Source organism: Eretmochelys imbricata, chromosome 2 (assembly GCF_965152235.1).
Source record: "Eretmochelys imbricata isolate rEreImb1 chromosome 2, rEreImb1.hap1, whole genome shotgun sequence".
NCBI lineage: Eukaryota > Metazoa > Chordata > Testudines > Cheloniidae > Eretmochelys > Eretmochelys imbricata.
This window is the reverse complement of record NC_135573.1, coordinates 224,316,806-224,344,659: the sequence shown is the minus strand read 5'-3', so window position 1 is coordinate 224,344,659 and position 27,854 is coordinate 224,316,806. Positions and strand designations below refer to the sequence as shown.

General features: G+C 41.3%; 1 protein-coding gene across 8 annotated transcripts in view; it reads left to right on the top strand.

The window, feature by feature from the left end:
* The window catches only part of AKAP9 (A-kinase anchoring protein 9), a 203,337-nt gene that overhangs the window by 80,527 nt on the left and 94,956 nt on the right, over positions 1–27,854 (top strand). For all 8 annotated transcript variants that reach the window (XM_077808122.1, XM_077808119.1, XM_077808120.1 and 5 more), the window contains 7 exons: positions 5,077–5,232; positions 8,767–8,964; positions 13,031–15,484; positions 18,835–19,048; positions 23,630–23,709; positions 26,422–26,560; positions 27,411–27,508. In XM_077808122.1, coding sequence (XP_077664248.1) covers positions 5,077–5,232; positions 8,767–8,964; positions 13,031–15,484; positions 18,835–19,048; positions 23,630–23,709; positions 26,422–26,560; positions 27,411–27,508 — 3,339 coding nt within the window. The remainder of the gene's footprint in view (positions 1–5,076; positions 5,233–8,766; positions 8,965–13,030; positions 15,485–18,834; positions 19,049–23,629; positions 23,710–26,421; positions 26,561–27,410; positions 27,509–27,854) is intronic.

The window sequence follows — 27,854 nt, the reverse complement described above, 5'->3', positions numbered from 1 at the left end:
AAAAAAAATAAAATGGTGACTCTTGCAACCATAATTCCAGCACTGGAGCAGGAAGATTGGATTTTCAGCCCTTGACCTGCAGGATGCTTATGTTCCTGTGACCGTACATCCTGCCCACAGACATTTTATTCGCTTCCTTCTGGGCTCACAACACTACCACTACAGGGTCCTACCTTTCGGCCTCTTGACTGCGCCTCATGTCTTTTCGAAACTCCTCGCAGTCATAACAGCTCATCTCAGAAGGCAGAGAATCATATTTTTACTTACCTCGACAACTGCCTTTTCAAAGCCAGGACCCTCCAAGAAGTCATTCAATCCACACAACGGACAGTCCAATGTTTCCATGCTCTTGGCTTGCGAATGAACAAAGAAAATCTTCACTCACTCCCATCCAACAACTGGAGTTCATAGCAGCACATTTTGACTCATGCAAAAGAATAGCATCTCTCCCACTCCACCTTTTTAACACTATCAACCTTTTCATTCCCAAGCTGTGCAACAGTCCACAAGTGGCTGCACGAGTTTGCCTACAACTCCGAGGCCACGTAACCTCTTGCAGTTTTGTAGTCAGGAACGCTCGTCTCTTCATGAGGTGTTTCCAAAGCTGGATTCCACTGTCTACAGACCGAATGTCCATGGTCTGAACAAACTTTTATACATACCTCCCAGAGTCTAGGACTCGCTCCACTGGTGGACACTGCCTCACAACCTTTGCTACGGGTCCCCTTTCTACAGGACGTCCCATCGGTCATCTTAACTACAGACACATGCCCCAATACACTACACAGGGTCTTTTGTCTCGTGCCTATATGTCTTTTCACATCAACGTCTAGAACTCTGAGCAATACACAATGCCTGCCTCCAATTTCTCCTTTCATACAAAACCAGCATGTCAGGATAATGACCAACAACATTGCCTACATCTTCTATGTAAACAGGCGAGGGGGTGGGGGAGTGACCCCATTCCCTTTGTACAGAAGCAATAAAAAGATGGAATTGGTGTCTCAGACACAATATCTGAATATCAGCTGCATACTTACCTGGCTGTCGCAATACCACTGCAACGCATTCAGCAGAAGATTTCCCATAGACCACAAATGGGAACTAAACGAGAATATAGTACTAGACATATTCCACACATGGGGATACTCAGCCACAGACCTTTTTGCAACTGCAGCAAACAAGAAATGCCCAAGATTTTGTTCTAGAACTAGGCAAACACTCCTTGAGGGGTGCGTTCATGTTTCCATGGAACACCGACCTAATGTATGCATTTCCCCAATACCACTCATACACAAATTATTGATAAAAATACAAACACACCAAGCCAGGGTCATAATGATAGCCCCACATGGCCCAGACAGGCATGATACCCTTTCCTTACCAAGATGTCGCTTTCCACACCCATCCCACTACCCTCCACCTGAATCTCTTGTCCCAATAACAGGGTCTACTACTCCACCCCAGTTTAACCACGTTGCACCTCAAGGTTTGGCTCCTTCATGGTTCTCTCATGCCAAGCAAACTTGCTTGGAGCAGGTTCAAAATGTACTCCTTCATAGCACAAAAAATTCTACATGCACCACCTGCTTTATAACTGGACAATATTTACACACTGGTGGGCTGTCACAAACACTGCTCCTTTTTTCCGTGCCTCTCCCGCTAATCCTCGACTATCTATTAGAGATTAAATTATCTGGACTCTCCCTGAGTCCCATCAAACTCCACTTGGCCGCAATTACAATGTTCTATGATGCCATCAACAATAGGACTATCTTTGCTCATCCCATTACTAAGTGGTTCCTTAAGGGACCCCAAACCCTATACCCACATATCAAACCGCCTAATCTATTTTGGAACCTTCCCTTAGTCTTAAGTGCCTAACCCAAAACCATTTGAACCATTAGCAACATGTTCCCTCCTACATTTCTTTATGAAAACTGCGTTTCTGGTAGCGATTGCCTGTGTGAGACGCACAGGAGAAATTGCAGCAGGCATGGCAGATCCGCCATGCCCCATATTTTTAAGGACAAAGTCACCCTACGCTTACTCCCCGAAATTCCCTGAAGATGTACTCATCTTTCAATGTCAATGAGCCTATCCATCTCCCTACCTTTTCCAAAACCACATGCGAATTCCTTTGAATCTACGATGCACACTTTCGACATGTGCAGAGCTTTGTACTTCTACTTCGACAGGACTAAAACCTTTAGGCATTCTGACAAGCTATTCGTCCCCATTGCAGAACACTCTAAGGGCTCATTTATCTCTAACCACTGACTTTCCAACTGGATCTCGAGTTGCATTTGTCTCTGTTATCAACGACAAAATGTGACTTCTCCTACCTTTATCAGGATTCACTCCACCAGATCCATGGCAGCCTGAGTAGCCTTTCTACATAACGCCCCCTTTAAAGACATTTTCAGAGCTGCCATTTGGGCTTTTGAAAATACGTTTGCAAAACATTATGCTTTTACACAGGGACCCATCACCAATACGTGCGTGGGCAGAGCTGTTCTATCTACTGCATTCCTTCCAGATCCGAAGTCCCTACCTCCTTGAGAGATACTGCTTTTCAGTCACCGACAATGGAGCACCCACAGGGATACCTCTCGAAGAAGAAGAGGAGGTTACTCACTGGTGCAGTAACTGACGTTCTTCGAGATGAGTGTCCCTGTGGGTGCTCCACTCCCCACCCTCCTTCCCCCTACTTCGGAGCTGGGCGGCCTCCATTGTAGAGGAGGAAATGAGGAGTTTGGCTGCGCATGTGCACTATTAAGACAAGACTGGTGTATGAGGCAGGCTCCGCGCATGTGCGGCCGATACAGGTACTGCTGTAAAAATCTCCAAACAACGGCGCACTGACACCTACAGTGGAGCCACCCACAGGGACACTCATCTCGAAGAACGTCAGATACCGCACAAGTGAGTATCCTCCTCATCCTGACCTAAAAAGGAGTTGTGGAGGGGTTGCAAAGCTATTGTAGGGGAGGGTTGCGGTACCTCTACCCTCACTTCTGCACTGCTGCTGGTGGCGGCGCTTCCTTCAGAGCTGGGCAGCTGGAAAGGAGCGATTGCTGGTCGAGAGCCCAGTGCTGAAAGCAGAGCCGCCACCAGCAGCAGCACAGAAGTAAGGATGGCATGATGTGGTATTGCCACCATTACGTCTGTGCTGCTGCCTGCAGAGCTGGGCCCTCAGTCAGCAGCTGCCAGTCCCTGGCCACCCAGCTCTGAAGGCAGCATCGCAGAAGTAAGGGTGGCATGGTGTGGTATTGCCACCCTTACTTCTGTGCTGGTGCTGGCAGGCCGCTGCCTTCAGAGCTGGGCATGTGGCCAACAGCCGCCACTGTCTGGCCACCCAGCTCTGAAGGCAACACAGAAGTAAGGGTGGCAATACCGCAACCTTTCTGCAACAGCTTTTTGGGTCAGGATCCCCAATTTGAGAAACACTGGTCTCCCCTGTGAAATCAGTATACTACAGGGTAAAAGCACACAAAAGACCAGATTTCACGGGAAGAGACCAGATTTCACGGTCTGTGAATTTGATAGGATCCTATGCATGTACAAGGGCTTGGCATATATAACTGCCCAGTTTATGCCTGTTTATGTATTAAGATGGTTGTCCAGCAATTGCATCATCCAGGAAAGTGAAGGTGTAAAAACAAACAACTGTTTTAGGACTTGATCTATCAAAATGGGATTTGAGGACACTTAGCTCTTTGCAAGATCAGGCCCTTAATAGATTAAGCAGATTATTTTTTTCAAAGCAATCAACGATGATATGAACAAAATTCAGTTCTCTCAAACTTCTCATAGAGAGTAGGTCTGTGTGTTTAAAGAAAAACCACTTGCTTTCCTACCAGTACTGAATAATATCCCTTTTAACTATGAATTAAACCTCAGCTAAAATATTTGAGAACAATACAAAAGCATCATGTGGTAGTATTAAACCTTTCCTTCAGTGCACACAGGTGAATGTCTAGCATTATAAGAAAAGTGTTCCATGTAGACACTTCCATTGACTTTCTGATGTTAGTTTTCTAAGTTTAATGAAAAGCCAGACACTAACACTTCATTTTGATTTTCTTTGTAAAAATAATTTTAAAATTCAGTCAACCTGGGGAACAAAATGGCTGCTATTGGTGCTCTGGTTTTCGTACAACTGGTAGGTACTGGTCCCACTTTACCATTGACGTAAGTGGCTGCAAAGCCATTGAAGTCAGTGGAGTGAACATCTCCCTGTATGAACTGTAGGTACTTTTTATTAGAAGAGCATAGAAAATTAAATTTACAGCATAATATATGAGCAGATTAATGATTTAAAAACATGTATATTGACTGACAGGTTATTTACATTTTAACGCTTCTGCTGGCTGTAGAAAGAAGAGTTTAAATAAATGAAGTAATTTTCAAGTAAACCACAAGAAATTTAATTTTTTAAAGAAAATTAGTGTCAGGTAATAATAATTACAGTTCGTGGTTTACAGAATTTAATGAAATATATGCTCCTGAAAGGTACTTATAACACTTCTGAAGAAATTTATTTCCATCAACAGTACTTTTGTCCTTTTTCTTTTTTTTATTACAAGTGTCCATCTAAGCTTTTCTCTGCTATATACCATGTATCAGTCTTGAATGTTTAATCTGATTTCCTCATTATCTCGTGGAGTCCCAATTTGTTGCATGTTCCACACTGATGTCAAAGAATGTTTTAGAGAACTTCTGGTTTAACTTAGTTTCAGATTCTAACTGATATATTTAATCAAGATTCAATACCTTGTCAATATAAACTCCAGATTACATTCTTCAGTTAGGTATCTTATGGGGGGCTCAGGAAATTGTCAATTACTTAATGATGAAAGCAATATCCTGTGTCTGAATAGTTTTAAATACTTATGGTACAAAGTTATTGCTAAAATATTAATGCTACCGTAAGTGTTTGTAAGCACTTTTGAGTAGAGATGTCATGCATTAAATACATTTTACTTTTTTTACTCCCATTTCATGAGAATAATTTAATATGTTTTTGTAGATCTTTTGACTTGCACTAATTGTTTAAACTTTAACCTTCCATAGCTTCAAGAGTTTGAGGCTGCTATCAAACAAAGAGATGATATTATCACACAGCTTACTACGAATCTGCAGCAAGCACGGAAAGAAAAGGATGAAACACTGAGGGAATTTTTAGAGCTTACTGAACAAAGCCAGAAACTGCAAATTCAGTTTCAGCATGTAAGTTTTATTGCTAACAATATTTCATCAGGTTTGATGAAAGAGGGTCAATTTGGATAACACAATCTATGAAGTATTACTTCCTTTAGAAACAAAATCAGTGTTCTTCCATGTAAACTTCTGAAGATTTGGACCCAAGAATAGGGATCTACAGTGATTAAAAGAGTTGGTATTTGCCAGCAGTTACCACATTATAAAATCTGGAATATTGCACTCATTTCTTATAATACAATAGGAAAAACGTGGTTTCGCTTTTATTGCGTGATCGTAACCATTGGTAAATACTGGCTTTCTACTGGCAACCACAATAATAACTGTTCTCAAAAGATTAGGGGTCAAATCCTGGCATCTTTGAAATCAATGGCAGAACACCCATTGACTTCATTTGTATTCAGGATTTCACCCTAGAGTCTTATTAGAGGCTTAGTCACACCCCTACTTCTCTGCTAGGGTTGAAGATTATTCCATTGTTCCTTTTTGTTACATATTTTTAAATTAATTTGTTCAAAAAGGAACTGAGGATTGAGTTTAATGGTAGCCACAGGGGCTTTGTTGTTGTTCATTTGTGCGGCAGTTAAATGTTTTAGTATTTTAAGCTGTTGAACACTCATAGGTAACTTGCACAAGCTTTGAGCATGGCATTGTGAATCTACAGTATTTCACATACTGATTTCTGAGAATTAACAATTGCAGGAGCAAGGCATATTATCACTTCAAAGTGACTCCTAATATACTGCTGCCCTGTGCTAGTTGGCCATAAAACATATTTTGAGATATGCCCGCAATGAACAACAGATATATGGGATGGATTTAAGCAGCAGGCCACAATGGTATTAATTTTACACAATGAAGAGGCACTTTATGCCTACTCGCCATTCTCACATACCAGATGTTTAATTGGTTTGCAATGCAGAATTACAGGATTCCCACCATATAACCAGTAGTTCAGGCCTACCGTAGGACTGTTTGCTTTTAAATCCTCTCTGCATCCCCTTGAGTGAAGGGGGCAGAGATTACCAAGAGGGAACCTCAATCTGAAAATCTTTCAGGTCTCCCCTTATCCTATAGGCCCAAGGTCGACCAGCGAAATCCTGAATCTCATTTACCTGTGGGAGCTGGCCCTTTTAACCTTTATTTGCACTGGCCACACGTTGTGACAAGCTGAACAGTCATTTCTTTCCTAATATTAAACTTTAAAGTCTATTGCATACAACCCACATGTTCCTCCATGATGCTGAGAGGAAAGTGGAAAAAAAACCAACTAGACACAGGCTAATTTGATCCAATGGAAAAAATTTCATCATGATCCCAAAACAGGTGATCAGTGACACCTGCAACCTCCTAAAAAACACAGCTCCTACACTACAACTTAAGAGGAGTGCAGGGGAGGGCAGGGCAGAGCAGCCAACAGGAACAAGAGGCTGTTGAAAAGCCCAAGAGAGTATAAATATGGGTGAGAGGGTACACAAGAGCCAATCAGCTAGCCAGATCACTCATCCCAAGCCAATGGGAAGGCAGTCAACTTGAGATGGAGGGGCAGCCACCCCTCTTACCACACAAGTATACTGGCATTGCCCATCCCCTCTGGGCCTTGTTTCATCTCCAGCAGTTGTTCAAGATCTCTCCCCTGATGACCTTGGGTGTAAGAAGCAGCAGTGTAATACTGAGCATGAAAAAATAATTTGCTGGCTATTCCAACATGATGAACACCATTCCATTGTGTGACAAAGTTCCTCCTCTACCTTGGTGGGTCTTGAGCTTATTGGCGGATTTGCTCGCCTTGGAGCTTCATGGTAGTCCTCAGTTTGGCTGTTTTCGTGAACCCGCAGTCCAGGTCAGCTCCTCCTGTGTCTGACCAGGAGTTGGGAGGTTTGGGGGGAACCAGGCCTGCCCTCTACTCCGGGTTCCAGCCCAGAGCCCTGTGGAATGCAGCTGTCTAGAGTGCCTCCTGGAACAGATGTGCGACAGCTACAACTCCCTGGGCTACTTCCCCATGGCCTCCTCCCAACACCTTCTTTATCCTCACCATAGGACTTTCCTCCTGGTGTCTGATAATGCTTAGAATCATAGAATCATAGAATATCAGGGTTGGAAGGGACCCCTGAAGGTCATCTAGTCCAACCCCCTGCTCGAAGCAGGACCAATTCCCAGTTAAATCATCCCAGCCAGGGCTTTGTCAAGCCTGACCTTAAAAACCTCTAAGGAAGGAGATTCTACCACCTCCCTAGGTAACGCATTCCAGTGTTTCACCACCCTCTTAGTGAAAAAGTTTTTCCTAATATCCAATCTAAACCTCCCCCACTGCAACTTGAGACCATTACTCCTCATTCTGTCATCTGCTACCATTGAGAACAGTCTAGAGCCATCCTCTTTGGAACCCCCTTTCAGGTAGTTGAAAGCAGCTATCAAATCCCCCCTCATTCTTCTCTTCTGCAGGCTAAACAATCCCAGCTCCCTCAGCCTCTCCTCATAAGTCATGTGTTCCAGACCCCTAATCATTTTTGTTGCCCTTCGCTGGACTCTCTCCAATTTATCCACATCCTTCTTGTAGTGTGGGGCCCAAAACTGGACACAGTACTCCAGATGAGGCCTCACCAATGTCGAATAGAGGGGAACGATCACGTCCCTCGATCTGCTCGCTATGCCCCTACTTATACATCCCAAAATGCCATTGGCCTTCTTGGCAACAAGGGCACATTGCTGACTCATATCCAGCTTCTCGTCCACTGTCACCCCTAGGTCCTTTTCCGCAGAACTGCTGCCTAGCCATTCGGTCCCTAGTCTGTAGCGGTGCATTGGATTCTTCCATCCTAAGTGCAGGACCCTGCACTTATCCTTATTGAACCTCATCAGATTTCTTTTGGCCCAATCCTCCAATTTGTCTAGGTCCTTCTGTATCCTATCCCTCCCCTCCAGGGTATCTACCACTCCTCCCAGTTTAGTATCATCCGCAAATTTGCTGAGAGTGCAATCCACACCATCCTCCAGATCATTTATGAAGATATTGAACAAAACCGGCCCCAGGACCGACCCTTAGGGCACTCCACTTGATACCGGCTTGTACTCCTCAGTCCTCCAACAGTATGCATTCTCACTCTCGGCTCCTAGCACCTCTTGCTCCCAGCTCCTTACACGCGCACACTCCTTACACAAACTGAAATGAGCTCCTTTTTTAAACCCAGGTGCCCTGATTAGCCTGCCTTCATTGATTCTAGCAGCTTCTTGATTGGCTGCAGGTGTTCTAATCAGCCTGTCTGTCTGAATTGTGTCCAGAAGGTTCCTGATTGTTCCGGAACCTTCCATGTTACCTTATCCAGGGAAAAGGGTCCTACTTAACCTGGGGCTAATATATCTGCCTTCTGTTACTCTCCTGAAGCCATGTGGCCCGACCCTGTCACAATTGCTACTAAAAGAGAATATAATGTGACAAACAAATTTCAAAGAGTCTTTCCCTGCTTATAGATAAACTGGAGCAAATGGGAGGATTGCTGGTTTAGAAAACTCTGACCTATGTGTATTTTTTCTATGTGTAAGTTACAGGCAAGTGAAGCCTTAAGGAATACCAGCCATAGTAGTACAGCTGCGGATTTATTGCAAGCCAAACAACAGATCCTTACACATCAGCAACAGCTAGAAGAACAAGAATATCTACTGAAGAATTACCAAAAAAAGAATAAAGAATTTGAAGTACATATTACCCTTCTGCAAGACAGAATCACAGTCTATGAAATGGTAGGTTTCTTACTAGACTGATACCTTTTACTATTGACTTGATGTTGTTTTACTAATTGTAGTTCCTTTGAAGTTAATTATAAATGTAACACCAAATACGTGTGTGCAACTCCTTATTAGAGGCAGCAAAAATATTGGCTTCCTATATTCATTTTATAAAAGGAACTTGTTGTCTCTTTAAGACAGGGACTGTTACCTTTATTATATTAAATGTATATTGTATGCATAGTTTAGAAGTCAGTACTAGCTGAATTGCCTGGTTCTTTATTTGGACATTTTTTCTAGAGTCTAAAATCAACTTATAATTACAGCAGAAATACTTATAACAAGTGAATGAGAAAGGCAGAACTGGAATTAGAATGCTTATATTAAATAAGCATTTAACGGTGTCGTGGGATACCGGGAGGAAGCACGAGCCGGAGAGAGCGAGAGGGGAGGGCTCCTGCCTCATACTAAGAAAGCAGAACAAACAGCAAGTTAACTCAAGTGTCTATACACAAATGCAAGAAGCCTGGGAAACCAGCAGGGAGAACTGGAAGTCCTGGCACAGTCAAGGAATTATGATGTGATTGGAATAACAGAGACTTGGTGGAATAACTCACATGACTGGAGTACTGTCATGGATGGATATAAACTGTTCAGGAAGGACAGGCAGGGCAGAAAAGGTGGGGGAGTTGCACTGTATGTAAGAGAGCAGTATGACTGCTCAGAGCTCCGCTATGAAACTGCAGAAAAACCTGAGTGTCTCTGGATTAAGTTTAGGAGTTTGAGCAAAAAGGGTGATGTCATGGTGGGAGTCTGCTCTAGACCACCTGACCAGGGGGATGAGGTGGACGAGGCTTTCTTCCGGCAACTAACAGAAGTTACTAGATCACACGCCCTGGTTCTCATGGGAAACTTCAATCACCCTGATATCTGCTGGGAGAGCAATACAGCAGTACACAGACAATCCAGGAAATTTTTGGAAAGTGTAGGGGACAATTTCCTGGTGCAAGGGCTGGAGGAACCAACTAGGGGCAGGGCTCTTCTTAACCTGCTGCTCACAAACCGGGAAGAATTAGCAGGGGAAGCAAAAGTGAATGGGAACCTGGGAGGCAGTGACCATGGGATGGTCGAGTTCAGGATCCTGACACAAGGAAGAAAGGAGAGCAGCAGAATATGGATCCTGGACTTCAGAAAAGCAGACTTTGACTCCCTCAGGGAACTGATGGGCAGAATCCCCTGGGAGAATAACATGAGGGGGAAAGGAGTCCCGGAGAGCTGGCTGCATTTTAAAGAATCCTTATTAAGGTTACAGGGACAAACCATCCCGATGTGTAGAAAGAATATTAAATATGGTAGGTGACCGGCTTGGCTTAACAGTGAAATCCTTGCTGATCTTAAACACAAAAAAGAAGCTTACAAGAAGTGGAAGACTGGACAAATGACCAGGGAAGAGTATAAAAATATTGTTCGGGCATGCAGGAGTGAAATCAGGAAGGCCAAATCACACCTGGAGTTGCAGCTAGCAAGAGATGTTAAGAATAACAAGAAGGGTTTCTTCACGTATGTTGGCAACAAGAAGGTGGTCAAGGAAAGTGTGGGCACCTTACTGAATGCGGGAGGCAGCCTAGTGACAGCGGATGAGGAAAAAGCTAATGTACTCAATGCTTTTTTTGCCTCTGGCTCCATGAACAAGGTCAGCTCCCAAACTACTGCACTGGGCAGCACAGCATGGGGAGGAGGTGACCAGCCCTCTGTGGAGAAAGAAGTGGTTTGGGACTATTTAGAAAAGCTGGACGAGCACAAGTCCATGGGGCCGGATGCGCTGCATCCGAGAGTGCTAAAGGAGTTGGCGGATGTGATTGCAGAGCCATTGGCCATTATCTTTGAAAACTCATGGTGATCGGGGGAAGTTCCGGATGACTGGAAAAAGGCTAGTGTAGTGCCCATCTTTAAAAAAGGGAAGAAGGAGGATCCTGGGAACTACTGGCCAGTCAGCCTCACCTCAGTCCCTGGAAAAATCATGGAGCAGGTCCTCAAGGAATCAATTCTGAAGCACTTAGAGGAGAGGAAAGTGATCAGGAACAGTCAGCATGGATTCACCAAGGGCAAGTCATGCCTGACTAATCTAATTGCCTTCTATGATGAGATAACTGGCTGTGTGGATGAGGGGAAAGCAGTGGATGTGTTGTTCCTTGACTTTAGCAAAGCTTTTGACACAGTCTCCCACAGTATTCTTGCCAGCAAGTTAAAGAAGTATGGGCTGGATGAATGGACTATAAGGTGGATAGAAAGCTGGCTAGATTGTCGGGCTCAACGGCTCCATGTCTAGTTGGCAGCTGGTATGAAGTGGAGTGTCCCAAGGGTCAGTCCTGGGGCAGGTTTTGTTCAATATCTTCATAAATGATCTGGAGGATGGTGTGGATTGCACCCTCAGCAAGTTTGCAGATGACACTAAACTGGGAGGAGAGGTAGATACGCTGGAGGGTAGGGATAGGATACAGAGGGACCTAGACAAATTGGAGGATTGGGCCAAAAGAAATCTGATGAGGTTCAGCAAGGACAAGTGTAGAATCCTGCACTAAGGATGGAAGAATCCAATGCACCATTACAGACTAGGGACTGAATGGCTAGGCAGCAGTTCTGCAGAAAAGGACCTAGGGGTGACGAGAAGCTGGATATGAGTCAACAGTGTGCCCTTGTTGCCAAGAAGGCCAATGGCATTTTGGGTAGGGGCATTGCCAGCAGATCGAGGGAAGTGATCGTTCCCCTCTATTCGACATTGGTGAGGCCTCATCTGGAGTACTGTGTCCAGTTTTGGGCCCCACACTACAAGAAGGATGTGGAAAAATTGGAAAGAGTGCAGCGGAGGGCAACAAAAATTATTAGGGGACTGCAACACATGAGTTATGAGGAGAGGCTGAGGGAACTGGGATTGTTTAGTCTGCGGAAGAGAAGAATGAGGGGGGATTTGATAGCTGCTTTCAACTACCTGAAAGGGGGTTCCAAAGGGGATGGATCTAGACTGTTCTCAGTGGTAGCAGATGACAGAATGAGGAGTAATGGTCTCAAGTTGCAGTGGGGGAGGTTTAGGTTGGATATTAGGAAAAACTTTTTCCCTAGGAGGGTGGTGAAGTACTGGAATGCGTTACCTAGGGAGGTGGTGGAATCTCCTTCCTTAGAAGTTTTTAAGGCCAGGCTTGACAAAGCCCTGGCTGGGATGATTTAGTTGTGGATTGGTCCTGCTTTGAGCAGGGGATTGGACCTCCTGAGGTCCCTTCCAACCCTGATATTCTGTGATAAATATCAGTAACTTTGAAAGAAAATATAAAAAGTTGATTGAACAACTCTCGTCTTAAACAAGAAGTACTTTTATGCTTTATGGTATATCTTTTGTGTTTATTTAGTGTCCTTCATGGAAGACCTCTCAAATCGCTGCACAAAATTGAATGCACTTTAAAGAAGCACCAATTAAAACCTCTTGACTGTTCTGCAGACATTTGAAATACATCCACTAAAAGAGTGCATATTTGGGCCTATTGATATATCTACTTGTATTCAGTGGCATTTTCAAATGGCATAATGTATACAATATGAAAATTAATGGACCCTTGGTGCATATTGATACAATGCCCATTAAAATCAATGAAAAAAACTCCCATTGACTTCAGTGGGTGGTGGATCAGCCCCTAATGGTGGTGCTCAAAGAGTTGCTGTCAAACCTTCCCTCACATTTTAAATGTTATTCTTGTGTATATTTCCCTTTAGAACTTCTAATTTCTGAAGAAAAGTAGTTTGTGTAGGAAACTAATTCTGTAAGAATTGCTTTTCAACTAAGCCAAACATTTTTGAAATGCAAGTGCAGCACTGGAAAAAATAAAGTGATCTTGAACCATAATTTATTCCCAATGCAGAGAAAATTATTGAAATTGAGTAGCAAATGGTTTAGATCTAATTTTAGAAATGGTTACAGAGTAACATGATGTTTTTAAGAAGAATTTTTAAGTATAATATTCAAAGTTTAAAAACATTTAAATATTGAGATGCCAAAAGTTAAAATATGGCATGTTTTTGCTTTTTAAAGGAGAAACACAAAAATGAAAGAGAAGATTCTAATAAAAAACTACAAGAAAAAGAAGTACTAATTGGAGAGCTGAAAGCAAAAATAATAGAAGAAGAAAAAAATGCATTTCAGGTGAAGGAAAAATTATCCGATGCCAATAAATCACTGGAGGAATTAAAAGAACAGATTGTACAAAAGAATCAAGAGGCAAATAATGTGAGACTGCAACTGGCTAACTGCAAACAAAAAGAAAGACAATGTTCTGATGAAATAAAACAGTTAATGGGTACTGTGGAAGAATTACAGAAGCGATGCCATAAAGACAGCCAATTTGAAACTGACATTGTTCAAAGAATGGAATTAGAAACACAAAGGAGACTGGCACAACTTCAGGCAGAATTAGATGAGATGTATGGGCAGCAGATTGTACAAATGAAGCAAGAGTTAATTAAGCAACATGCATTAGAAATTGAAGAACTTCTTGCCCAACAAAAAATTGAGCTGGAGAAAACTTTAAATCCATGTTCAAGTGATAATATTAGTGAAGATCAAGTACATGTAATGAATATTGCAATTAATGAATTGAATAAGAAATTGCAAGATGCTAATTATGAGAAGGAAAAAATAAAGCAAGATTTGTCAAAACAACTGGAAGACATTTCAGCAGAGAAGTCTCTTCAACAAACACAAATTAAAGGTCTTTTTCAAGAATTGACCTTTGCAAGAGAGCAGATTCAGAGAGCCAAGCAGACCATAATGGACAAAGAATGCAGATTAAATGAAGCAGATGAATACCAGGTTATGATTGAAGAGCTGAAAGCTCAGCTTGCTTCTGCATCTGAGCTAAGGAAAGAGTTAGAATTAAAACATGAGGCAGAAGTCACAAATTATAAAATAAAACTTGAAATGCTAGAAAGAGAGAAGGATGAAGTTTTGGACAGAATGGCTGAATCTCAAGAAGCTGAATTAGAGAAACTGAGGACACAGCTTCTGTTTAGTCATGAAGAAGAACTATCCAACCTTAGAGAAGACTTACAACAAGAGCACAGAATAAACATTGAAATTCTTAAAGATAACTTGGCCACACACTATAAACAGCAATTAGAAGGAGTACAAAATGAAATGAGTCAAAAGATAGAAGCCATGCAATTTGAAAAGGACAGCTTAATAACAAAGCAAAGTCAGCTGTTGTTGGAGATTTCAAAGCTGAAAGATTTGCAGCAGTCTGTTGTAAATTCTAAATCGGAAGAAATGACACTTCAAATACAGGAACTCCAAAAGGAGATTGATGTTCTTTGGCAAGAAGAAAAAGAAGAGGGTATACTTGAACAAGAAGTTCAAGAGTTGCAACTTAAAACTGAATTGTTGGAGAAACAAATGAAAGAGAAAGAAGTTAGCCTTCAAGAAAAATGTAAAGAGCTTGAGACACAAAATAATCTTCTTAAAGATGAAAATAGATCTTTAGAGGAGAAATTAAAGCACATTTTGGTTAGTTCAGAAGAAAAGTTGATTTTCACAGACAATATTTATTCTAAGTCAGAAGACCTTGACATGCAAAAAAGAATAGAAAAGCTAATGGCTGAAAATGAGCAGTTTATAAAACAAGACATTGAACTCAAAGCAGAAATTGAGAGGCAAAAGAATACTTTTTCATTTGCTGAGAAAAATTTTGAAGCTAGTTATCAAGAGCTGCAGGAAGAATATGCTTGTCTTCTAAAGATAAAAGCTGATTTAGAAGAGAGCAAAAACAAAGAGGAAGCTGAATATAAAACCAAGCTTAAGGCTCTGACTGAAGAGCTTCAACATTTACAAAGCTATGAACTGGTTGTATTGAAAACTAAAAGTTCAGTCTTTGAAGGCTCTAAAGAAGACAAAATATGCAGAGCAGAAACTTTTGAAGTTGGAGAAGTTGTTGAGAAAGATAGTACAGAACTTATGGAAAAGCTTGAGGTAGCCCGGCGTGAGAAAATGGAATTGTCCTTGAGACTTTCAGATCTTTCTGAACAATTAAAATTAAAACATAGTGAAATTTGTCAATTAAGTGAAGAAGTCAAATCTTTAAAACAGGAGAAAGAACAAGTTTTAGCAAGATTTAAAGAACAAGAAATCATAATTAGCCACAATCAGGCAGAAAATGTTAAGATTTTTGAACAGAAGACAAAATACTCTAAAGAGAAAGCTCAAGCAGATGCTATCCCAGTGTCTGAAACTAGAAATCTAATAATTGATCCCAGCAATGAACTTGGTGAGGAAATAAAAGTAAGAGAAGATGATCTGAGTTTGTGTAAAGATTCAGATCATCATCATGTAACAGAGAAGAAAATTCAGCAAATGTTGAATCCCGAGCAGCAATCACTGTTGGATCATGTGCACCAGCTGACTGACCGACTAGCAGGAGAAACGTCACTACTGGCCATTACACAGCATGAAAATGATCAGCTTCAGCAGCAGCTGGATATATTAAAATCTGAACAGGTATGTTTATAGAAACCTGTATGGTAAAGAACGTTTCTAGGAGTACATCTGTTTAAAATAATGAAAGTTAATGTTTATCTTAAATATGCCTTTTGCTTCTGGGCTTGTTTGTTGTGGATATGTTGATTAGTGGTTAAGGGTGGGCAGTCATAGGAGTGATCTGTTTCATAGCTGTAAGTTTAAGAATTCTCAAGGAGTGTGTGAAGGGGTTCCTTTTTAATGGATGTATGAATAGATCAAAAGAAATGAATGTTTTTTGCTTTCACTAAATTTAATATTTTAACTAAAATTAAACTTTGTTTTGGTAAATTCTTTGCCATCAGTTAAAATATTATGAAGCAAAACCTAATTATTGCATTTTGTCTTCAATACAATTGTAACATCCTATCTTACTCAAAGAAAGTAAAAGTTTTAATGACTCTAGATTTTTGTTGGAGAGGTCAGGAAAGAGTTGGTTATTTTTTCCAAGACACTTCTACCTTGTTTATGATTTGTTCTCCAGCTCTACAGTATAACCACTCAAACAAAAAATTGGAAGGAATGCAGACAATTCACTATATTTTCTCACTAATTATGTTCGATTAAACTTGCAAAACAAAAAGTAGAATCTTTAACAACCCACTGCCACTATATTAATGTTCTCTAAATTTAATTTTTCTGGATGAGAAGTGGAGAAATGGAAGGTGAATAAACTGTCAGAAGATATTAAAAGCCAGTTGGGCCTCCACCTAACCTCAGTTTTTGGAGGTGCAGTTAGGCCTGCATTTTTGTATCCGTGCTGAATTGCAGATACAAATACAAATAGTATTATCTCTACTTGCTTGTGGGTACAAACAGTTTAGTTAGATATTTTACTAATATTTAAACAGAGACTGGCACCAAAAATCTGTCCTTAAATCTATATGCAATGATTCAATAAATATTGTAGCAAAAGTTAGGTTTTTCATAGGCACCAATACCTTAGACTTTTTCCTCTACCAGGTTGTTTTAGGTTATCATATGTATTTCTTGACAGTTTTAAAACAGTCTACTATTAATAGTCCACATGGCATTTATTACCAAAGTGGATATCAGGCTAAATTTTAACTTGCCCTTCCTCAGTTGTGATATATGCTTCTTAGCCTTAGCCAAAGACCTGGGCCATAGAATCCAATGTTAATTTCAGTGCACTGTGTGCTAATGTAGAAAAATAGAGAAGAAAAATAAAGAGAGGCTTGAAATAACAAGAGAAATTACCTAAATATCAAAATTTACAAAATATAATTTGATATGTAAATCATAAACAGGTCCCTGACTATCTCACTGGTTTGAGAATTGATGCTATTTCTTGCCTTTCCAGTCAAGCACACAGCATGATTTGATATTCACTTCCTTTGTGAAGGGACTGCTGCGCGTTTAAACTAAGGGTATGTCTACACTACGGAATAAGGTCGAATTTATAGAAGTCGTTTTTTTAGAAATCGGTTTTATATATTCGAGTGTGTGTGTCCCCACAGAAAATGCTCTAAGTGCATTAACTCGGCGGAGTGCTTCCACAGTACTGAGGCTAGAGTCGACTTCCAGAGCATTGCACTGTGGATAGCTATCCCACAGTTCCCGCAGTCTCCTCTGCCCATTGGAATTCTGGGTTGAGATCCCAATGCCTGATGGGGCTAAAACATTATCGCGGGTGGTTCTGGGTACATATCGTCAGGCCCCCCTTCCCTCTCTCCTTCCCTCCGTGAAAGGAAGGGCAGACAATCGTTTTGCGCCTTTTTTTTCTGAATTACCTGTGCAGACGCCATACCACGGCAAGCATGGAGCCTGCTCAAGTAACCGTCACCGTATGTCTCCTGGGTGCTGGCAGACGCAGTACGGCATTGCTACACAGTAGCAGCAACCCATTGCCTTCTGGCAGCAGACGGTGCAATACGACTGGTAGCCGTCCTCGTCGTGTCCGAGGTGCTCCTGGCCACATCGGCTGGGAGCGCCTGGGCAGATATGGGCGCAGGGACTAAATTTGGAGTGACTTGACCAGGTCATTCTCTTTAGTCCTGCAGTCAGTCCTATTGAACCGTCTTATGGTGAGCAGGCAGGCGATACGGATTGCTAGCAGTCGTACTGTACCATCTTCTGCCGGGCAGGCAAGAGATAAGGATGGCTAGCAGTCGTACTGTACCATCTTCTGCCGAGCAGCCATGAGATGTGGATGGCATGCAGTCCTTCTCCACCGTCTGCTGCCAGCCAAAGATGTAAAAGATAGATGGAGTGGATCAAAACAAGAAATAGACCAGACTTGTTTTGTACTCATTTGCTTCCCCCCCTCCCCTGTCTAGGGGACTCATTCCTCTAGGTCACACTGCAGTCACTCACAGAGAAGGTGCAGCGAGGTAAATCTAGCCATGTATCAATCAGAGGTCAGGCTGACCTCCTTGTTCCAATAAGAACAATAACTTAGGTGCACCATTTCTTATTGGAACCCTCCGTGAAGTCCTGCCTGAAATACTCCTTGTTGTAAAGCCACCCCCTTTGTTGATTTTAGCTCCCTGAAGCCAGCCCTGTAAGCCGTGTCCTGCGTCAGAGCAACGGCAAACAATCTTGCATCTGAGTTGAGAGTGCTGTCCAGAGCGGTCACAATGGAGCATTCTGGGATAGCTCCCGGAGGCCAGTACCGTCGAATTGTGTCCACAGTACCCCAAATTCGAGCCAGTAAGGCCGATTTAAGCGCTAATCCACTTGTCAGGGGTGGAGTAAGGAAATCGATTTTAAGAGCTCTTTAAGTCGAAATAAAGGGCTTCATCGTGTGGACGGATGCAGGTTTACGTCGATTTAATGCTGCTAAATGCGACCTAAAGTCCTAGTGTAGACCAGGGCTAAGAACTCAGTCCTTTAATCCACTCACTGAATAAATTTGGGACTGTGCTTCTACTCCAAGTCAAACTTCTCTCCAGACTACCTTAGCTGAATTGTCATTCCCCTGAAAATTTTCTTTAAAACTGTCATGCAGCCATCGTTGTCTCGGCACATGCCCATTGAACTTCATATCAGTTCACTAGTTAATAATGATTTTCAAAGGAAAATATGGTTTGTAAGTATGCTTTACATTGCTGAATCACTAGAGCGAGAATGTGCAGATATATTTTGAACTTAGGAAATCTCTTAATTATTGTACAGATTTGGTTTCTGACTGCAAATAAAAACTAGATAATAGTTAACAAATATTTAAGTGTTAATATTATGTTTACGTGTCAGGTGCACGTGTTTAAAATTATTATTGTCTGAAATTAGCAGCTGTAATAAAATACAGAAAATTTGGACTTTCTTGCTTCCTTATTTTTAACTCTTTGTAATATGTGTATTTCCATTCAAAGACTGATTTACGGCTACAGATGGAGGCCCAGCGCATTTGTCTCTCTCTGGTTTATTCAGCTCATGTGGACCAGGTCCGTGAGTACTTGAAAGCTGAAAAAGAGAATGCACTCTGCAGCCTTAAAGAGGAGCTCATCTGCAGTCATACACAAGAGATGAATGAGCTTAAGAAAATGTATCAACTAGAGCTCCAGACCGTGAAAGGTCAACAAGCAGGTATATTGTTGAAAATGATAGGAGAGAAGTTCTCTGTGTAAAAATATTTCTTTAAAAGAGAGCATGTGACCAGAAAAGTTTGAGAGAATTTTTTCTTCAGTTGTCTAACAAAATAGGTTCTTCTATCCAATATTTCCTTTTTTATATTTAAATGTTTTAACTCAAATTATTGTAAAGTTACAAGAAGCCCATTATGTAGTACACACTGTGTATTATTCAACATAATTTTGAAAAATCTTATGTAAGGTATCACTTTTATTATGATTATATTTATTAATAGATGGTTGTATTCAAATTTATTTTTTGCTATTTGTCTTAGAGCAATCATTTTAGAGGGTTACATTAAAAAAATGTTTAGGTGTGTATTCCGTATTGAAATCATACTAGTTAAATGTAGTAACACAATACCTTGTTTGTCCGTTGTCTTGATTATATCATTCCCCTCCTTGAATCTCTCCACTGGCTCCTTACACACTATTCAAGCTTGTTTATCACCACCTTCAAAGCTATGTATAACTCTGCCCTCCCTTCTTATCTGAGTGTGTCTCACTTCATGTTGCTATTCCCCCATGGTGCCTCCATTGACTGCTCATTTGTCAATCACTTCTGTGCTTTCTAACATGCTTCCCCCTATATGGTTTGAACTTCCTGAACTTATTCCCATACCACGCCATATTTAAGTCCCTCTTAAGGACCCATTTCTGTCATGCTAACTAAATCTAGTTGACATGTATATTAAGAAAAATCTATATGTTCTTCTTTGAGTAATGTCCCTATGGGTGATCCTCTTCAGGTGAGCATGTGCTCCATGCACCTTTGGAGACTTTTGGTAGCAGCGCCTGTTTGGTCCACACATGCACACTTGCTATCCTCATGCCCCGTACCAAGGATATATAGTACATTGTTGATGCACTGCCCTCAGTTCCTTCCCAACCACGTTGGCCTGAGACAAAGTGTCTAGTGAAGCTGCTTCTATCTAACTTACCCTTTGGAATAGTTTAGTTTAGTTTTAACATAGTATTTAGTTTTACTAGTTAAGTTCGGTGTTTTATTTTAGGGACCTTTCACTTACCGATCCTCAAGGGTTTCCTCTCCTCAAAGGTTCTCCTTTGAGGGAATCTTAAATCCTCAGGCTATGCCTGGTTCCCTTGGATTTAAACATTGTGTCACTTGTTGGGACTTTTCCCAGTCAGTGATGGTCACCCTTGCTCTAGCCACTGTGTAAGGGACACTCACATTCCTTCTAAATGCTCAGGGCTCAAAAGTAAATATAGAGAGAACAGGGAAATAAAGCTGAGGCTCCTCATGATGGAGCACTTCCTCTGACCTGCATCAGACCCAGGGCTGGATACCACCTGCCCTCTACTCCCTGGTACACCAGTCTGCCAGTGACCATAGTTGACCTCTGCAGCTTGATGACCCATAAGACCTTCACAGGAGAGACTGGCAGGAGAAAGCACCAAGTCATCTAGCAAGAGGAGCTCCAAATCTCAAAAATAAGTTGGTGCTAAGAGCCCTGTCGTGTCAGAGACCTTGTGTCCTGGTACCAAAAGTCCATCCATACTGAAGGCTTTGGGAATTTCTAAGCCCCACAGTACCCATTGATCACTACTAAAGCCTGCCTAGTACCATCCAAGCACAGTCAAGATGCTAGGAACTCTAAAGATTATACAGCTAGGAAGACAGTAATGTCTATGGCCTCCACTTCTTCCTCACTGTGTATCGTACCCAAATCGACAGTATAATCTGGTCGACTGTTATTCTTGCACCCTGCATCATCCTCAGTACTACTATATTCTACTGCCAAGCCCTGCCAGGTTTCCACACAGATTCACCTGGTACTGCAGCTTTTCTAGGGACCTGTTTGTATCCAATTAACCTGAATCCCCCTTGCTTACGGACCCGAGAAGACTCTGCGTACCACAGTCTCACCTACCATCAGTATTTCACTCCTCTCCAGTACCGATTGGTTCCCTGGTACCCACTGAAATGGATGGACAACCTGCAGTTGCACTATTGTCTGCATTCCCCATTCATTATGGGAATGAAAGCAGCTTTGACTTCATCTCTCTGTCCAAGGCTTATTTGACTACCAACCTAAACCAATCTCCCATGAAGTCTATTCGGAGGAGACCCCAAGACACAAACAGGCTCAAGTATCTCACATATTTCTTGGTATGACCTATCTTGGGTATCTGTTGCCTTTCCTTCTTGCCCCCCTCAGTGACCATACTGGAATCCATGGGCTGCTTTTCAACAGCAGTTTTCCAGAGCATCCAGCTACCCCCATGCTGAACCTCAAAAGTAACCATTTCCTGTTCCTCCCATTCCTTTACCTCATTCTCTACTGCAGGAGGAATCCTTTGAGGAGCATGAGAAAATAGCTGATGGTCAAATATCTCTTCCTCCTCTCCTGATGAAGCAGTCATGTCCCACTGCCTCTGATCACATGTGAATGACTTTAATCAGTTTCAAGACCTCATGCTGACACTCTTCAAATCCCCTCAGAAGGGATACAGGAGATCCAGCATAGACTCTTGGACATCCTACACACTGCTTCCTCCATCCAGGTAGCTGTGCCCATAAATAAGACTTCACTTCAACTGGCCAAGATGATTTGGCAAAGGCTGGCCACAATACCTCCAACTTGTAAGAGGGCAGATAAAAAGAATTATGTCCCTGCTAGAGGCTCAGAATGTTTGTCCACACACATGGTACCCTCCTCCTTTGTGGTGGATGCAGTGAACAAGCATAATAGGCCACACCATGGCAAAACCATCCCGCATGACAAGGAACAAAAATTGTTGGACCTCTTGGGTTGTAAGAGTTACTCATCTACCCGCAGCAATTCAGGATTGCCAACTACCAGTTGCTTGTTGCAAAATACAACCACATAAATTATTCAAAGTTTGATTACTTTATTGAATATTTGCCTTTGGAACACTAAAAGTAATTCAGGCCACCATCGCTGAAGGTCAACTCCTGGCAAGAACTTCTTTTCAGGCTTCTCTTGATGTGGCTGATAACAGCAGCCCACTCCATCTCTACAGCAGTTGTCATTTGACATGCATCCTGGCTATAATCATCAGGAACCTCCTAGGCTATCCAGTGAATCCATGGATGAGTCCTTGCATTCCCTAAATGATTTAAGAGCTACTCTCCATGCACTAAGGATTTATACACTTGCAAATAAAAGGAGATTCAGCAGGTCACAGACAGATCAAAGATCTTACTTTCCAGCTTACCATAGACCTTCAGAACCTTCCAGGAAAAACTTAGGTTCCAGAAAGGAAAAAGATCAGTCATCATGACTGTTGCAGCATAGTCATCTTCATCATCCAAGGATTCATTCTGATACTGTACCTTCATCGAGGGCCATGAACAATCCCATTATCTGGATTTACAGTTGGATCATCCTGCCTCCCACCCGCCCATCCCCCTCCTTTTGGAGATGATCACTCCTATTTTTGTACCTAATTGGAGCAGATTACTTGTGACAGATGGTTTTGGTGGTAATAACATTAGGCTCATGTCTGTGCATCTGCTTCTTCCCTGTCCTTTTTCAGAGACATCTCACGAACATCTGCAGGGGCAAGAAGTCCTGTTCCTCCTTCTTCACAAGCCCTGGCCACCTGGGACTGACGGCCAAAATTCCTTTCTTTTTTAAAAAAAACAAAAACAAAACAAACACCCCATAGTTTGAAAACCACTATTTGAGAGTCTCCCGAAGACTATTTGTCTCTTATGGACAGAATTAAAGGGGCTCCCGTTTCAACCCAGAGACTATTCAAGTGGGTTTCCAGCAGGACACCTATTGAAAGGCTGCTAAGGTTCAGCTCCCTCCTATGCCCATTCCACCAAATTGCAATAGACTTCCATTGCCTTGCTCCTAACTGCACGCATTGCAGAAATCTGCAGAACTGCCACATGGTCTTTGGCTCTCGCTTTTTCTAAACTATGCCCTAATACATACCTCTAGGACAGAGACTGCCTTTGGTACTGCAATTCTACAAAAGCCTCAGACTGGGTTCCTCAGTACCCATCTCCTTTAAGGAATGCAGCTCAGGAGTCACTTGAAGTGGTGCACCCATAGGGACATTACTCAAAGAAGGAGAGGATACTTGTACAGTAATTGGGGTCCTTCAAGATTTTTGTCCAGGGGTGCTACGCTACTTGCCCTCCTTCCCTTCTTTCTCGGAGTCTTGTTTCCATTGGACTTTGTGATACAGAAGGAACTGAGGGTAGTTCATCTGACACTGCCCTTAGTAAGGGGCACGAGGGTAGCTAGGGCGCATGTGTGACCAGACAGGAACTGCTACCAAACATCTTCCATCATGAGCTCATGGGGCACATGCACACCTGAAGTGGACCACCTAGGGTCAAATATCTAGAAGAACTGCAGTTATTCTACAAGGTAAGCAACATCTTCTTTCCTATTCCCTCAATTTCAGTTTATTTGTCTCTGTCCGTCCACATTGTGAACTCGTTAGGGCTGTGCCTTCTTGTCTATTTGAAAAGTGTGTGACATCTAGTGCATGCTACAATAAATAAGTTAATAATATTAATAATCTGTATTAATAGACAATGAAGGCAAATCTACAGTGGTGCTTATAGAAAAGCTAAGCAGGGCGGTGTCTGAGGAATGCTTAAGGCTCACACAGGTAAGACTTTGTCAAAGAAACACTTTTTTACATAGGAATTTTGAAAATCAAGAACTGTTTATATATTGATAGAATTATTTCTTCTTAGTTCTTCTCACCACCCCTAACAAATTTTCATCACAGCATTTTCCTCTCCCAGTAATCCTTTAGTTTGAGACTGAGAAACCAGAACATTTTTCCTTCCTTCATGTATTTCCTCAGCTCCTGTATTTTTCCCCACAATGTTCTGTATATAGTGCTTCTGAAATCTTGCTGCCTTTCTGTAAACTATTGTAAATCGCCAAAGATCAGAGATTTGTAGATTTTAATGCCAGAAGGGACCACTATGATTGATTGGCCTGTGTTTTGCAGGAAGTCAGACTAAAGTACTTTACCCAGTAATTTCTGCATCAAGACCATAACTTCTGTTTGAGTTATAGCATATCTTTTAGTCTTGATTTTAGACTTCAAGTGATGGAGCATCCACATTTTCCCTTGATAAATTGTTCCAATGGCTAACTGTTTTGCTTTTTTCTGCTAGATTAAAGAGTCTTCTATTATCAGGAATATCTTCCCTATATAGGTGCTAAGTCACCTCTTAGCATTCTTTTACATAACCTAAATACATGAGATTTTTTAGTCTTTCACTATGAGGCATCTTTTCCATAATTCAAGTCATTCTTGTAGTTCTTTTCTGAAATCTTTCCAATTTTTCAACATTCTTTTTGGAGTGTGGACACAAGAACTGGACACAGTATTCCAGAAATGGTCTTACTAATGCTATATGTGAAAGTAATACCACCTTCCTTCTCTTTCTTGGTAGTCCACTGCTTATACGTCCAAAAACTGTAGGCCTAGTAGTTAGAGCATCGCACTGGGAATCCCTGTTCAGAGGATTATAAACCATGACTCCCATCTCCTTTACGGAGTTACTGTTTTCCAGGATATAGTCCCCCATCTTATAAATGTAACCTACATTTTTTGTTCCTAAATGAATGACCTTACATTTGGTAATGTTAAAATACATGTTGCTCAAATGAGCCCACCTGACCAAGAAATGCAGGTCAACCTCTGTGACTGACCTATTCCCAGCATTATTTACCATTTCACCAATTTTTATGTTTCAAATCATATCTAAAGATGTTGAATAGCATTGGGCTGAGAACAGATTTCTGCAAGACCCACTATAGACACACCCAAAATCATGATTTCCCCATTTACAGTTACTTTTCTGTTGTTTCTCAGTTGAGAAATTTTTAATCTGTTTAATATAGGCTGCATTGATTTTTGTCAGTGCTAATTTTTTATCATAATGTCATGCAGCCTATGTCAAATGCTTCTCAGAAGTCTATTATGTCAATATAGTTACCTTTATCACCAAACTTGTGATATTAAAAAAATTCAAAGATGTACGTACGTTATCTTTTGCCATCCAAAACTGGCCAATTTACATGAAACTGGCCAAGTTAGATACTTACTTTGAATATAAGAAAAAAAAACCAAGCCCTGCCTTCTTTACTTTGAGTCCATATGCTAGCTCTAGCAGAGTAATCACATAATTGTATAGATATTACCCTTGTATTCCCCTCTCCTTACTCCTGCCTTCTGTCCTGTGACCACCTCTTTACATAATGTCTAATCTAGTTTATCTCCTCTGAACTGAGAACATATCATCTTATTCAAATTGTGGGCACCGTTATACATTTTAAATGATTCTGTACAGGACATTCAAGTGATTTATGGTCAAAATAAGAGATAATGACACTTCTTAGTACAAAAAACTCCTCCCCGTATGAAGTTAGGCAGAGTTACTTCCCTGACTAAAACAAGTTTTTATTGAATTGTATTCATGCTACAGTAGTACTAGAGAGCAAATATAGGGAGAGATTGAACTGGATTTCATTATGACTTACACACACCATCAAGGGAACTGTTAACTAAATTCCAACTACAGATGCTTTAGTATTAGTGGTGTTAATCCAAAAAGAACACAGCTTTACATTAAGTTTCCAGGTTGAGTTTGAATGGCTGAACCCTGAACTTGTATTTCTGTAATCATTTTTTTCAGAATATAGCCTTGCTTTCAGATGCTATATGGATAAATCTTTTTTTTCCTTCAGCCATCTCATTGTTAAAATGCCATACATCCTGGACAATCTAGCACCAATAAATTTGAAGGATTCTTTTCATTTGTGTTTACATGCATTTCACGTCATCCCCTTTGTTTTTACCAGTCTGATGTATTCTTGAGTATAGATTGGATAATGACTTCTTCAAAAATCTTAGAAACACTTTTATAGGATTCTCGTAGATTGTATTCTACAATACAGAATAGTTCTCACCAGCAAAGGAGCAGGAAATCAAAGTGAAGGTATGGTGCAATATGCATTGACCTGTGAGCCACTACAGGGTAGGGCTAATTTTACAAGACCTAAAAGACTTGACAGTGTCAGTTTCAGTGCTAAGGCGATATTTTTTTGTGAACCACCCCCTCCCCACTTCCCACTGTTTTTTATAAATGCAAAATATTAAGTGTCGTTTATCATCTGAAAACTTTGCAAACAGACATATACAGCTATTTCCACGGAAGTTACTACCCCAAAGATACTGCTTTATGGATGCTATTTTTCTATTTTGTTTCCTCTGCCTGTTGTCTTTAATATAGTCATAAATAATCTGCTGTAGCCTGAACTATCTTTTTCTTTTTGATATTTTTATTTGTTTGTCATATAGCTTCTCTGCAGTGTTCAGAGTGAACAACACTCAACTCCTATCAAAGTTAGTCCTGGAGAACAAGACATTTTCCATGTTCCTACTGTTGAGAGAAAAGAACCTGACATAGAATTACCAACGCACAGAATTCAAGCTCAAGGTAACACATGCAGTAACTTTTAGATATTGCTGACAACGCTATATTAATATACTGGTATTTATAATTAATAATCTAAGGCAGTGGTGCCCAAACTTTTCCTCTCACACCCCCCTTACCAGTAATAGAATATTTCAATGCCCCTCTGGGCCGGAAGTGGAGTCGCAGCGGGGCCGGTGGCCGGGGCAGAGCTGTGGCTGAGAGCGGGGGGCAGGGGCCAGTGGCTAAGCCGGAAGCAGAGCCGGGGCCGCAACTGTGGCGGGAGATAGGACCAGAGAGGGTCAGGGTGGCGCTCCCTCCCCACCCCACTGTGGGGGCTGGCCCAGGCCCCACTGCGCCCCCCCAGACGTTCCTCCATGCCCCCCTAGGGGGCGTGCGCCACAGTTTGGAGATCACTGATCTGAACTCAGTATTAATATGTCAGCTCAACCATTTTTATATACCCCTTTTATTTCTGCATATGATTCCGTTGCTTATTTACATCACCAATTAATCAGCATTCAAGATGCCTCAATATTCTGAATCACTCTTATTTTTTTGAGTGCCATCCTGTGCAGTGCTTATTGTAGTGGAAGTTTCAGATAGATAATGTGAGGAGATTGATTTTTCTGCTCATACAACAGGAGAAGCTAAGCAGTTCTACCATAAATTATAAACAAACAAATGAATACTAATGCATAAACATTTGTACAGCCCCTCTCCCACTTACAATAATGGAATAGTATAACGGTAATGGTAATAATCCTCTTCAGTTAAGAATTTGTGAGCAAGTTGATAAATTAAAAATACAATATGTAATGATGCAGTAACTGTGAATTTAATGAAAATGTCACCAGCTCTCTTTGTAATTTAGCCTTGCAAGAAAGTATGCAAATTCTTCTGAGCAAGATAATGGAAGAATACAACAGGCTGATGGCACTTCATACACAGTTTATGAGGGACTGTAAAAAGGTAAACTATTTACAATTCCATATGATTATAAAGTGGGTATGCAAACCAGATGCTGGTTGTGGATTCCATCTATTCCTTGTTTATTAAGTCCCAATCCTGCAAACACGTCCATATTTAAATTTGTGCATGTAAACTTCACTTGGCCCATTTATTTCATGCATAAAATGAAGCACATGTGCAAGTTTTTGCAGAATTGAGGCCTTATATATAAAGACCATGTAATGACTGTGTAATGTACCTGGATCTAAGAAGGGGAAATGAACTTTTCAAAATTAAATGGAAAACCCTCTTAAATGTGATGTTTTATGTCATGTAATACTAAGTTGGTATTCTTGGTGAAAAAAGT